The 12,982-nt window shown below is 39.4% G+C and overlaps 1 protein-coding gene and 1 long non-coding RNA gene across 2 annotated transcripts; one reads left to right on the plus strand and one right to left on the minus strand.

Moving 5' to 3' along the window:
- The first annotated feature begins 8,632 nt into the window (after window positions 1–8,632).
- Window positions 8,633–8,919, plus strand: LOC104456141. Its single transcript, XR_727295.3, has 2 exons — window positions 8,633–8,672; window positions 8,818–8,919. It is a non-coding gene; the product is annotated as an uncharacterized LOC104456141 (long non-coding RNA).
- A 1,375-nt stretch (window positions 8,920–10,294) lies between these two features.
- Window positions 10,295–12,362, minus strand: LOC104456142 (photosynthetic NDH subunit of subcomplex B 5, chloroplastic). Its single transcript, XM_010070876.3, has 5 exons — window positions 12,106–12,362; window positions 11,601–11,661; window positions 11,021–11,083; window positions 10,866–10,924; window positions 10,295–10,751 (listed from the first exon to the last, which is right to left on the minus strand). The coding sequence occupies exons 1-5, from the start codon at window positions 12,331–12,333 to the stop codon at window positions 10,521–10,523; spliced, it is 642 nt and encodes a 213-aa protein (XP_010069178.2). The 5' UTR covers window positions 12,334–12,362; the 3' UTR covers window positions 10,295–10,520.
- Between the last annotated feature and the right edge of the window lie 620 nt (window positions 12,363–12,982).

The following is a 12,982-nucleotide window of genomic DNA, read 5'->3' on the forward strand; positions in this document are numbered from 1 at the left end:
CGGCTTTTCGCGTTCGTATATTCTGACAAGATCTGCTGCGCGTGGGGGGGGACCATGGAAAGTGGAGGTACTCATTGCGCAGTCCTTTTCGGCACGACGGAGCCGACGCCAGCGAGGTGGGGGCGGGGGCCGGGGGCGGCGGGGCAGCGGCCCCCACCCGCGGGCGCTCGGCGCACGTGGAGGCGGAGGGCGTTTCCGTCATCCTGGCGGATTCGCCGAGGCTCCCGGATAACTAATAAATAAATAAATAATCGGAAACCCCAAAATAAAATAAAAAATAAAATAGAGTGACCGCGGGAATCTCAGTTAGAAAAATTTAAAAAATGTGGCAAAAATAGGAACTCGATCCGGAAGGACGATGGGCTGACTCGGCGACTCGCGAGTCAACCATCCGGCCGTTAACATTCGAAATGAGAAGTTGCCGTGCCGCTACTCCATGGAATTACTTATGACGTAATTTATTACTATTATTATTAACTAATAATTTATGTGTCTTTGCCATGCTTTATTGGTGGCCGAGTTTTTCCAACGATAATTAAGGTTTTAGGATAAAAAATTGCGAATGTGTGTTGGATGAAATTGAACAACATCAAATTTTAGAGGCGGCTGTGTGAGGATCATTTCTGGGAAACTATTTTCTTTTTAATTATAGTTACATTTATTTTTGCTAAAAATGAATTATTTAGAAAACATTTTCATAAAAATAATCATTTCTGTTGCTTAAAAAAATGAATTAGCGAAAAAAATATTTTATTGTTCACGAAAACATTTAGATATAAGTTGTTGTCGATAATAAAAATACTTTTTCACTAATATATTATTTCGAGCAATATAATAGATCGTTCTTAAGAAAATAATTTCCTGAATTATTTCTTTTTGGTGAAATAAACAAAGCTGAAGAGAGACTTATCTATAAAGAGAATGGGAGCCAAGGTAGAACTTGAAGAAGCTAAAATCATGTGATATGATCCGACATAAAAATATATCCAGTGAAGTTCCTGAATTATTGTTTTTCCAACTTCATTTCTAAACTTTTAGAAAAGCTCATTTCAATAAACTAACTCATGGAATTTGCTTACATAGACGGGAAAATTTTGTTTGATGTATGTCTTAACATAATTTTTGTTTAATCTCGTTTCCATTCAATTTAGTTTATAAGCTGTTCTTTTTTTCTTTCTCTCAATAGCTTCATATCAAATTTAGATTAAATCTTAACACAAAATGTTCTTGTATTTATGTCAAAACTTTAAAATCCAAACGTAAGAGTTATTTAAATGGATTACACAACACAAAAAAATTTAAGATATGAATTATTATATATAAAAATGCTTGCCAGTGTATTTCGTGTCAAAAGATATTTCTTAAGACAGGTAATATTGTAGATTACTTGACTAAACGAGTCCAAGTGCATCATAAACAAGCATAAGGTCAATTTCTACCTAACATTTTTATTATTGAATATGATCAAGCTTTTACAAGCACGTTAAGATGTGTGGTGTGTATGTTTTGTCAGTTTGCCGTGTTGAAAATGACTAGTTTTGGATAAGGGTTATTGAGGTTTATCTTACAAAACATCAAGAAAAGAACCAAATGGTATGAGAAAGAATGGACCAACAAATAAAGTTTCAAGATGAAATTGAACAAACAAAATGAAAAGTCAATTACTTTAACAACATTGTAAGAAAATTTCATTAAACATTAAATGAAATACAAAAATTTGAAAAATTCAAAGATGACATAAAATAAAAAATTAAATAAATTAAATAAAGAGGAATAGTTCAAGCGCTAATGATGTCACCACCCTAAATATAAATAATCATGTTGGTGTTGGTTCGTGTAATGAGGATTGATAATTGATTGGAGAACGAGTTAAGGGTATTTTGGTCATATGAAAAGTCGACAACAAATTCAAGATTTAGCTTCAATTATAAAATAGATGAGCATCTACCCTTTAAAATAAATACATCATCCTCCAAATAAAGCATTATGGCATCTAATCCCATTGCTGTCACGTACCAATGTCCGAACAACTTCGGTCAAGGTGACCACATCCTTGCTCGAGGCTTTAAAGTTTCCCAATACGAGACAAATCCCCGGTCACCCCGTCATAATGGCAACTACCTTTCCTCGAGTTTAGGTCACAGTATTGAGATCGCGATCAATCATCACATCGACATCGTACCACGATGAAAACTACTCGGCTGGCAACAGGCTAAGGCAAGCCCCTCCATAAAAGAGAGCTTTGGATATCCATCTTCACAGCTCAAAAATGGACAAGAGAAAGAAAAGGCTCATCAAGACCTGACGAGTGACCAGGCCATTTTGTATGGCCGAGAAGAAGATAATGAATTGGCGTAAGGGTGAGCGGTAGTAGGCCTACCAAGCGGAATCACGTGTTTTTCAGTTGTCCTGTAGATAGGTAGGCCCCCGACGACGAGGAGTGCCAAAAGGAAATCGACACGCGCGAAACGCGACCCGCTCAGGATCGGAGGGCAAGGGGCACGCACGTGTTCCACCTTTCGTGGCTGACCTCGGGGTTCGCGCGCGCTCATGAGATGCCACGTGCAAGTAATTGATTGGCGGGTGGGGGATTGGCTTTTGTCATGAAATACCCGAGAATGATCTCTCTCGATTCTGTCTATGCAGAAACTTGAAAAGCGATCCTTTTTCTATTCTTGGGCTTCGTCCGGGAAGAAAATTACTTCCAACATTTTCCAAAAGGAAAAATCTTTTAATGTTTTTTTAATTTGAAAATGAGGAAAATATTTTTCATACCTTCTTTTATCAAATACCATTTTTTTAATTAATTTTTAATTAAGTTTTATTATTTTTCATTTCTTTTTCTTTTCCTTTTTTTTTTAGTCGATCGCCGTCCTTGACAAAGGCTAGCGAAGGCTAACGACCCACCACTGACAACTGGAGCTTGCTAAATCGGTGATGTTGAGCATCGCTAGACAGCGATAAGGCTTGAGTATTACCAGAGGCCACAAGGCTCAAGCCTCGCCAGATCGACGACACTCGAGCCTTGCCAGAAGGTGACGAGGATTGGACTTCACCAAATAGGTGACACTGGAGCGCCACTAGAGGGCGGCAAGGCCTGATGTAGTCCTCACCTGTCGTTGCCGACAATCGACTGAGGAAAAAAATGAAAGAAAAGAATAATGAAGAATAATTCAAAAATTGAATTTTTTAAAATAAAATAAAAAATAAAAACAAAAAATGATCCAAAGAAGTGCATGGAGAAAAATCAAATCAAATATCAAACATGAGAAAATGTTTTCCACTTCAATTTCAAATTTTAGCCTAACATTAGAAAATATTATCATTTTCCTAGAAAATGGCTTATAGGAAAATATATTCAAGAAATGTCACATTTTCCGTACAAACGAACGACACCATAATTTTATCTATACAATCAAGAGAAAGCGTTGGTGAACAGATTCTTACTGTATGCGCATGAACTGAATTAAAATGTACAGGTCAAGGAAAAACGAAAGTAGGGATCTCATATGATCCAAAAGATGCGTCTTGAATACTGCACTCACTATTTTTAGTTTTTGAAATAGAACAGATATGATATGTAGACTAGTATTGCCAAAAATTCGTCATTGTTTGAGGCGAAAATTAAAGCGTGTAACGGACGCATTCATATTCGAGAGTAATGCATTGAGAACCAAGCAGTCGCTTTAACCAATATGTGTTGGCCGTTCCCAACACATGTGAATGTGCAAACTAAAGGAAATAAAACAAGGAAAAAACTTGATTGTAAAAATCAAAATGAATTTCAGCACGATTTCAGTGTCAATGACCTAACAATTTCAAGTTTTCGAAATCAATTCCTAACTATCTATAGCATAGCAATCCGCCAGTAGTCTGTTCACTTCATCAATAATAAATAAAAGCCAAACTATTTACCTGTGGGTTAAAATCTTGGTCCAATCCAAAGTGGAAGAGAATTACGGTCATAATTCGTCGCCACGAGATAAAGCTCGGTTGTACAATCTTCAATGTGGTATATTCCCATGTCCATGCCTCCTCTCTCTTCACTCGGCCGGGGCCATTGATCATAAGTAAGATAAATACAATTCGGTTTAATGTGATGCTTTTCAACGGACTCCAAAGAGAAGGAAGAACTGAGGCCCAAAAAGAGAGGGACATGTTCTCCAAGCTCTTAACTTCTGTGCATGTTTAAGTATTCAAGTCAATCTTGTAAAACCGAAATCGAAAGATTCGATCGGGTACAACTTTTTCCCATGGTGACACAAGTAAGAGTGATCCCGTTGTTGACTGCACTAAATAAACTCCACCCAGAAGTAATGGATCTTCCGTTGATAATTGCACTAGATCGGGGTGTGCTTGATATATAAACCTTCCCGGCATCTCCAAAATCACTTGAGTTTCAAATGGAGTTGGCCCATTCCCATCACACCTCAATATCCTACTATGACAATCAATAGCAAAAAAGCACCCCTTATAAAATATGGCATCCCAAATGTAATCCCAGGACTAGGAATATTCACCGCCGTCCACTCCTCGTCCCCAGGTTTCCAAAACCACAGTCACCGTCCGCGCTTCTTGTGGATGGCCATGACCTCGTAATCTAGAGATTTAGTAAGGCTGGCAGATAGGACGAACTTAGGGTTGGACTCATCATGGGGAGTTTGATGATGTATTTGGTTTAACATTCTCAAAGGATTTTCAACTTTCAAAGCCTTTTGGGGAAATACTGGATTGTTTGGCAACCATTTTGAAGTAGCTTTCAAATTAAAGTTAGTACTGGAAAAGCTGAAAGTCCAATATTAGTAGGGACTAGTTTTGAGCTTTCAGCATTTAGTCAAATGCCGAAACCTTTTTTTTTTTCCAAAACTATCATAACTTATTTTTCAAATTTCTAATTTTGCCCTTGTTATTATTTTTTTAAATGCCATAACAATACTAAAAAAATCAAAATTATATAAATACTAAAAAAACAAATATATTTTGGCCATTGCTAACACATCTGGATGTTGCAAACTAAAGGACATAAAGCAAGGAAAAGACTTGACTGTAAAAACAGAAATGAATTTCGGCACAATTTCACTTCCAATGTCCTAACAATTTCAAGTTTCCGAAATTAATTCCTAACCATCTATAGAGCATAGCATTCCACCAATCTGCTTACTTCACCAATAATAATAAAAAAAAGAAAGAAAAAAAGCCAAACTTTTTATCTATGGGTTAGAAGCTTGGTCCGATCCAAAACGAAAGAGAATAATGGTCACAAAACTTCATCATGAGATAAGCTCGGTTGTGCAATCTTCGACGTGGTTTATTCCCCTGATCGTGCCTCCTCCCTCTTCAATCGGCAGGGGCCACAAATCATCAGTAAAATAAATACAATTCAGCTTATGGTGATGCTTTTCATCGAACTCCAAAGAGAACAACCTGAAACCGAAAGATCAGAACGGGTTCGCGCTGCCCGGGTTTGCATCCAACCCATCGCCACACAAACAGCAGAGATCTTGTCGTCGACTGCACTAAATACACTCCACTCAGGAGCAGTGGATATCCCGAAGTCGGTTGCACTAGGCCCGGGTGCTCCCGATGCATAAGCCTTCGCGCCACCTTGAAAATCACTCGAGCTTCGAACGGAGTCGGCCCATTCACGTCGTACCTCGATATGCTACCCTCGCAATCAACAGCAACGAAGCACCCTTCATAAAATATGACATCCCAAATATCATGCTCGGGGCCGGGGCAATTCACCACCGTCCACACATCGTTGCCGGGTCTCCAAAGCCTCAGCCGTCCGCCCTTCCCGTCGACGACCATGACCATGTAATCTGGCGACGTAGTAGGGCCGGCGGAGAGGAAGGACTTAGTGATGAAGCGATCACGGCAAGTCAAGACTTCGGGAAACCCATCCATATGCGACATGGGATTCTTCAGCATGAAGAGTTCCCAGTCCCCGCTGAGCGCGAACTACCGACCTCGTGAGGAGAAGCGTATCGTCACCTCCGCTTCCGGCACAGGCACTCCATGACCCCGCTGATGCGGAGGGCAAAAGACCTTACGCTGCAGCCTCTCCACTCCATCCACGAGCATCAACCGCGGGACATTGCTCCTCTCTTCGAGATAAGCGGATCGCCACGAGCGGCGCACTGCTTGGAACGCCCACTGATCCACGGGACAAAGGCGTTGCGAGCATAGTTCTAGCAACTCCGGCGGGAGATCTGCTCAGTTCCTCGCCGGCATTCTCCACTTTTATCTAATTAATACGAAACAGAATTCTGATAGAAGCGATAGAAAATCAGTCAGCTTTGATGATCTTGATCCCACCATGAAAATTCAAATTCGGTTTTGTGTTGTGTTTATCCGAGTAAAACTTATCTTCCAGACATACAATTTCTAAGACAAACAATTGACGAATTGAGGAAATATATCGCCGAACCAAAAAGGAAACAAAATATAATGCGATATGTCTGATTTTGGTGCGATAAAGCGGCTAAAATTGCAGAGTCCCCTTGAGAAAAAAACAGAGCAGATGCAGAGGAGCATCTCAGAGAACGAAACATGATCTCGAATTTAAGTTTCTTCAGGGAGGACAGAGAATCACAGCGCAAGAATGAATTTTTGGATTAACCCATCATCGATGCCCCCAAGAATGATCGAGATTCAACCAAGAGCGATCCCGAATTGCATCAAAAAATTTACAAAGATCGAAATTATAATTCTTTTTTCTTTCCATTCTCCTTCTTTCTTCTTTCTTCTTCCATCATCCTCAGCCAGTGGCCAGCCATGGCGACGAGCCAGGTGAGGGATGAGCTTGCTGGAGTCCAGTAAAGCTCTAGCAAGGTCAAGCTCGCCAACAGTTGATTTAGCAAGACTCAAGCTTGAGGCCTTTGGCCTTGCTGGCCGAAGAAGAGGAAAAAGAATGGAAAGCAAAAAAGAAAATTAATAATAACTAAACATTGATTTTTTTAAATTAAAAAGAAAAAATTAGTTTATAAATAAAAAGAATAAGTGCTCCTAAAACTTGTTAACAAAGTGTAATTTAATTCTTAAATTTTTAGAAAGTGCAATTAAGTTCTAAAACTTGTAAACGTAAATATAATCAAGTCGTGAAATCTCTCAAAAAATGCAATTAAATCCTGAAATTTGTCAAATTGGTCAAATTAAGTCCTTTATTGATAGTACTTTTTAAAAATTTTAGAATTTGATTGCACTTTCATGACAAGTTTTAAGAGTTGATTACACTTTTTGAAAGTTTAGGACTTTATTATATTTTGTGATTAGATTTAGGACCTAATTATAATTTTTAAAAGCTTTGGCATTTAATTGCACTTTTGTGATAAGTTTTAGGAATTTCAATGCATTTATCCCCAAATAAAAATAATTAAAATTTTGAATTTTCAAAATAAAATAAAAAATATTAAATAATGAAATATATTTTCTAATTTATTTTATTTTTCAAAAAAAATTATAAAATTATTGTTTTTCTATATTTTCCTAGAAAACTTTTTTTTTTAAATGGAGCCTCAATTTAAAATTTTATAAATTGTCACTAGATTTGTATTGCATGAAAGTATTTTAGCAATATCATTTTAAAAAAAAATCATAAGAAGCAAGTTTTCCTAGATTTAGTTAAATGGGTTCAGGTCTAGTATAGGTCGGTTCAAGTATGAGTTAAGAAATTTAAATTACGATAAATGAGTAATAAACATATTAAATGGATCAATTTGGATTGAATCATTTATGGCCCCACCTAATTCACCTGTTTGATAGAGCTAGCTTCCCATGATTCCATAATCCCAAGATAGCCTATGTAGTTCGACCCCAGCTTACATCTACGGACATGAAGGAATTGTAAGCTAGCAAAAATGATAATCATTATGTTTTCCGAAATTAATTTTTGATCGGAAATTGATTTTTCTATTTCTATTTTCCATACGAGTTTCTAAGACAAAATAGATATTTTATAACGATACAAAATTTATGTTCCTAGAGTAGAAATTCATTTGATAACGATATAAAATTTCTCCCTCCTAAGTGGAGGTGGGAAGCAGCCGGTGAGCAAGCGGCTGGTGGTTGGTGGCAAGCAAGTGGTGATGAAAGTGAGCGATGAGTATAGTTTTTATTTCTTACTTTTGTTCCAAAAGTATAAGAATAATTTTTTTTATTTCTCATTTTTATTTTAAACCTATTTCTAGAGTAAAAATGCGAAATCGTATTATCAAACGGATTTTTGTTCTAAACCTACTCCTGAAAATTGAAAAAAAAAAAAATAATAATTATCATGTGTGTCCTTATCCTCTAACTTGGTCAGGCGCCTGGCTTTATGCATGGCATTTCAAGAATTCATAGTTCACTCAAACATCAAATACAAAACGAACATCTCAATGTCAACCTCACTTGGATTGCAAACCATAGTACGCGGGAATTGACTGCAAACTGAACGGTAGTTTTCGATCCGCCTCGTCGTTTTTGAAAGGTGGAATTTCGATTGATTGAGCAAACTTTTGACCAGGCATCTTTCACCTTCTTTAGACCACGATACCGCACCACCCTAACATTTGTAACGCGGAAGTACTCGTGTGAATGACGTAATAAGCACAGCAATATAAGGGCTCCATCCTAGTCTCAATTGCTTCCTGCAAAAGTCAAATCTATGGTGCAAACTAGAATCCAAAAAGGTACTTTCTGTCCTGCAAGGCATTAACAGTCATCGTTTTCACTCGCAGTTCGTTCACTTGGCCACCGGTAATGGATGACAACTCTTCCCCGGAACTCATCGTCTTCTCACGAATCAGTATCTTGTCTGAACATAACATTTTGCAGCCTAATTTGTGTCAAAGAGAATGCATCAGACCTACAGCAGCCCTCGAAGTCCATGCTGTATATGAATTTATTGATATTATCGAAAGATAAGCTTCTGCAAAACGTGATAACATAATAAAGGTAGAACATACATCAATGGAGTAAGATGATGAATTGCATCATTTATCCATTGACCTATGTCCATGAGTGGAGGAGGAGCAAAATCACCATACTAAGTTAATGAGGACAGTACATTGTCCTCCTGTCCAATGACTTTCACCTAGCTTAGAAATGGTTCCCATTCTTCAGAAATGTCTTGATGAAATCATGCCATAAATGTGAACATTACTGTATTGCCTGGACTTCTGCAGCCAATCCTCAACAAATCTATGAACTGTTTTTCAGAAATTATCGCTAGACAGCAACATCTGGATATGGATACGGTTGAGTACATTGGGATCGATGGGGAGATCACGATCAGGGACCGAGCGTTACTCTTCCACTATGTTTTCCAGCCGAGCATGCTTGTTCACTTAGGAGAGAGAAACTTTAGCCTTTTGAGTACATGATTTTGCTGGACTTGTGGGTTAGCGTTACCCCCCATGGAAACACGTTCTTATTCAATCTAAATGCTCCATGAGCACCTCAAAAAAGCAAGCTGAGAAGGTCTAGGAAGATGATAACAATGGAAAGCAACTATCTGCATACCCGCAATTTCTAACTACCAGAAGTTTTCAGAAAAGGATACCTGGCAATAACCATTGTTTCAGGAACAACATTTGAAAAAAACTACATGCATCAGATACAGATGACTTATGGTACATTTCCCAAGCAAGCATATCGAAAACATGGATGTCCGAGATTAACCACAAAGTTTAACTGACAAAGAAAATGCTAGTAAGGGGATAAGCAAACAATTATCAGGCTGAGGTCAAAGAAATTCATAACCAGAACATGGCCTCTTCTTGGACAAGCTACAATTATGCATATATTTAAAGTAACACGAGAATAACTCAATCGAGTAATCACTTGGACTGCACTGTGAGCAAAAGTCCTCACTGAGCATGGACAAAGCATAGAAGCATAACAAGAAGCGTGCTACTAAAAGTCTGACTCTTGTGGCACCTGAAAAACAGCTCAAATGAAGCACTTAGGCCCTCCAGAGAAGCTTTGCATGCTACGCTGCCAGAGGTCGAATGGCATATACGCCACTGCATATCCATTTTTCCAAGACCACGGTAAACTAAAAAGAAAGAGAAAAGGGGAAAGAAACTGGATATCCTTGATAGTTACTTCACTCTTCAGCAGAAATGACTAGCCTCGGTGTTTTCGTGCTATGACCTCTAATAAGGCGTATGCACCTAGCATCAAATATACTTGCCCATTCCGCTAATTGTCCAAGGAACTGGAACCTTATATCCCACCAAACGGAAATGTGATATGCGCAATGCAGTTAAGTTTACTTTTGGACCAGGATAATAATGTGAAGTTGAAGAGATGAAACTAACAATGCAAGTTTTGCACTGGTGTGCATCATCGCAGTTTTTATAAACAGCTGCTTCTAGAGCTTTCTCTTCCTTTATATTGCTTAAGCTTTACGGGAGTGAAAAGGCAAAACTGGAGAATACAGAATAGGCAATCTAGAAAGGAAGGACATGAACCTGTAATTTCCCTCATATACAGAGATCGTTAAAGAACAGTTGCCATCTTTAGTTTATGAGCAGTCATCTTTTGGTTATATCATCTCTTATAATGGTGAAGTCCCACAGATCTCCATACTTCTCGTTGAAATCCCAAATGTCCATGGTGTTGTAGTCAGCTATTAACTTATCGCGGGCTCCTCTTTCCATGGTGTATATCTGGGGCTCGAAGTTGTGGGGCTTGTCAGGCTTATCCATCTCGATGATGCAAAAGACGATAGTAAAGAGAGCTGCTCCGATGTACAAGTACTCTCCCTGAAGGAAAAGGAAGCCAAGGCTATCCTTAGTCATTTAACACAGGTTAACAGGGGAAATATAGCAGATTGGATCGTCCAATGCTTAGCAGAGCTAAATATTCCTTCACATTACCGGAACATCAAAGTACATTCCTGCAGCAACCGCTGGAAGGAAAAGCCACGAGATGAGCCCTGCAATTAGTGATTGCACCAATAAGTTGTTCGTCCGAGTCCCTCTGATTAATTGTAAATCAAATGCAGGAGAATGCTTGATATAACTAGTTATACCCTGAAAGCCAGTCGGCGGTTCAGCTGCAGCAATATCTTCCGCGATTGATCCCCAGAAAGTTCCTAGATCGAAAATCATCAAGAATCAACCAGAAGTCGAAAGGACAAGATGATTCTTCCTACAACACAGGCAATTTCCTAGAGGGCAGTCGGTATCATAAATCGCAGGTATCATTCTACGATCAAAAGCAAGGTTACTGCAAGCAAGCCACTATCTGGCTCCACATTCGAAACTGAAAAGACCATCACACTTGTGTACCACAAATATAACTCCTTAGTACTTCGCCTACACAACACCTGAATAAGGTTGTGACATCAAATCTGCAATTCACCTGTCCTTTAATCAGCATGTATGGAATAAGTTCTTCTGTTATACTGAGGAATTGAAGTCATGATGTAAAAATCCCATCCAATCACACTGTAAATTGTCTCTTTCATTTAGATGTTTCATCCTGGAATCACTTCATATTGCTGGCAAATCGATTAACTCTACCGTTTCCGACTCCGAGTAAAACGACCCACAAAAGAGCAAAAGACGAAAGGGAACAAAAGAAGAAGATAGCTTGCAACATATATTTACCTTTCTCCTCCCCTTCGTAGTAAGTGTGGTGCCCGTCGTACTTTCCATACTTGAAATCCTCCTGCGATCAGCACCCAACATAGCTTCAGATCACATCTCCCACTAACATGCACATGCTCTACGTCAATTAGAAACATTAGAACATGGATTCAAAGGAATTTGTTCGGCGGGAGCAGCGAGAGGCGGCGCTACATAACCGGTCACCGGTGTCGTCCGGCGTCACACGCATGAACACCAGCTCATCACGAAAGGACATGCATCTCATCTTTGGCCCGGCATTTTTCAAATTCATCAATTCTTGTGGCATGTAACTGGCCTAATATAACTTAAAGCGGAGTACTTCTCCGCAACTCGATTCCGTTAGCTAATCAAGCAATCGGGTAACTCACGAAATTGTTCTGAACGCATAGGCATCATGATCAATGCATCACTGTTTTCGTAATTTGCCAAATGAAGAACGACGCACGGCCAGGGCGGGAGGGTGCCGGAAGCCGCAAGAACTTACTTCGTCGACGCTGTTCGTGGCCCAACGGTCCACCGGGTCCTCGTTCAGGTCGGGTTCGATCTGGGACAGTCCGGCAGCGTTCAGCCGGCGGACCGAGCTCCGTCCCCGCGGCTCGAGGCAGCGGAGGAGAGCCGGGGCTTCGGGTCGCGACGCTCGCCTCGTGGCGACGTTGACTGGCTTAGAGGAGATTCCGGGCACCGTGCATGCCGCGAGAACGCAGAGCGCCATTTTCGGCCTTCGGCTTTCCTTCACTGGATCGACCGTTTTTCTTTTATCTTCGCTTTGCGGTTGCTCCGGCTGCGGGGCGCCAGCCAATGGGACCCTCCCACGTGTTCGTTCGGCGCTCCCCGTTTCCGTTTGTGGATGGCGTGGCGTCATCTGGTTGGATAGTTATTTCGTTACCGTAGGACCGAGTGCATGGTGCGTGACCGTACCAACTGAAATTGAACGGTAACGGGGATATTTGCACTTTATCCAGAACATATTGGTTTGTATTTAAAGGAAAATTTGGCTTCCCTGGTCTAAGAAATTTCAATGTTCTAATAACATGGGACATATCCATTTTCCTCAAAACTAAGATAATTCGACTAAAAGATTTAAGAAAATTTTAAAAACTTTTTCCCTTTCCTTTCACAACATTTCAAAACATTTTTTTTTTTTTAATTTTCCCATCCAAATATCCATGCTTTGTTTTTCCTGGTTCTCCGAATGGAGTATGAACATTATAAGCCTCAACTGAAATTTAAAAATGAATGGACTCCACGAAAGAGAGGTGACGTTACTGATGATAATATATATAGAGAAGAGGAAAATAGAAATACATATAAAAAAAATGAAAATATCGAGGAAATTATCAAGATGATTCTTGCATAACAAG

The sequence above is a fragment of the Eucalyptus grandis genome, chromosome 8 (genome assembly GCF_016545825.1).
Source record: "Eucalyptus grandis isolate ANBG69807.140 chromosome 8, ASM1654582v1, whole genome shotgun sequence".
Classification (NCBI taxonomy): domain Eukaryota; kingdom Viridiplantae; phylum Streptophyta; class Magnoliopsida; order Myrtales; family Myrtaceae; genus Eucalyptus; species Eucalyptus grandis.

What these genes read in the sequence shown, in the direction of transcription:
- LOC104456142 (XM_010070876.3), bottom strand. Translation starts at nt 12,333, where the DNA reads ATGGCGCTCTGCGTTCTCGCGGCATGCACGGTGCCCGGAATCTCCTCT. An exon ending in CCACGAACAGCGTCGACGAA is followed by an intron (nt 11,662 to 12,105) that starts GTAAGTTCTTGC and finishes TGCTGATCGCAG; the next exon opens with GAGGATTTCAAGTATGGAAA. An exon ending in CTACGAAGGGGAGGAGAAAG is followed by an intron (nt 11,084 to 11,600) that starts GTAAATATATGT and finishes TTTTCGATCTAG; the next exon opens with GAACTTTCTGGGGATCAATC.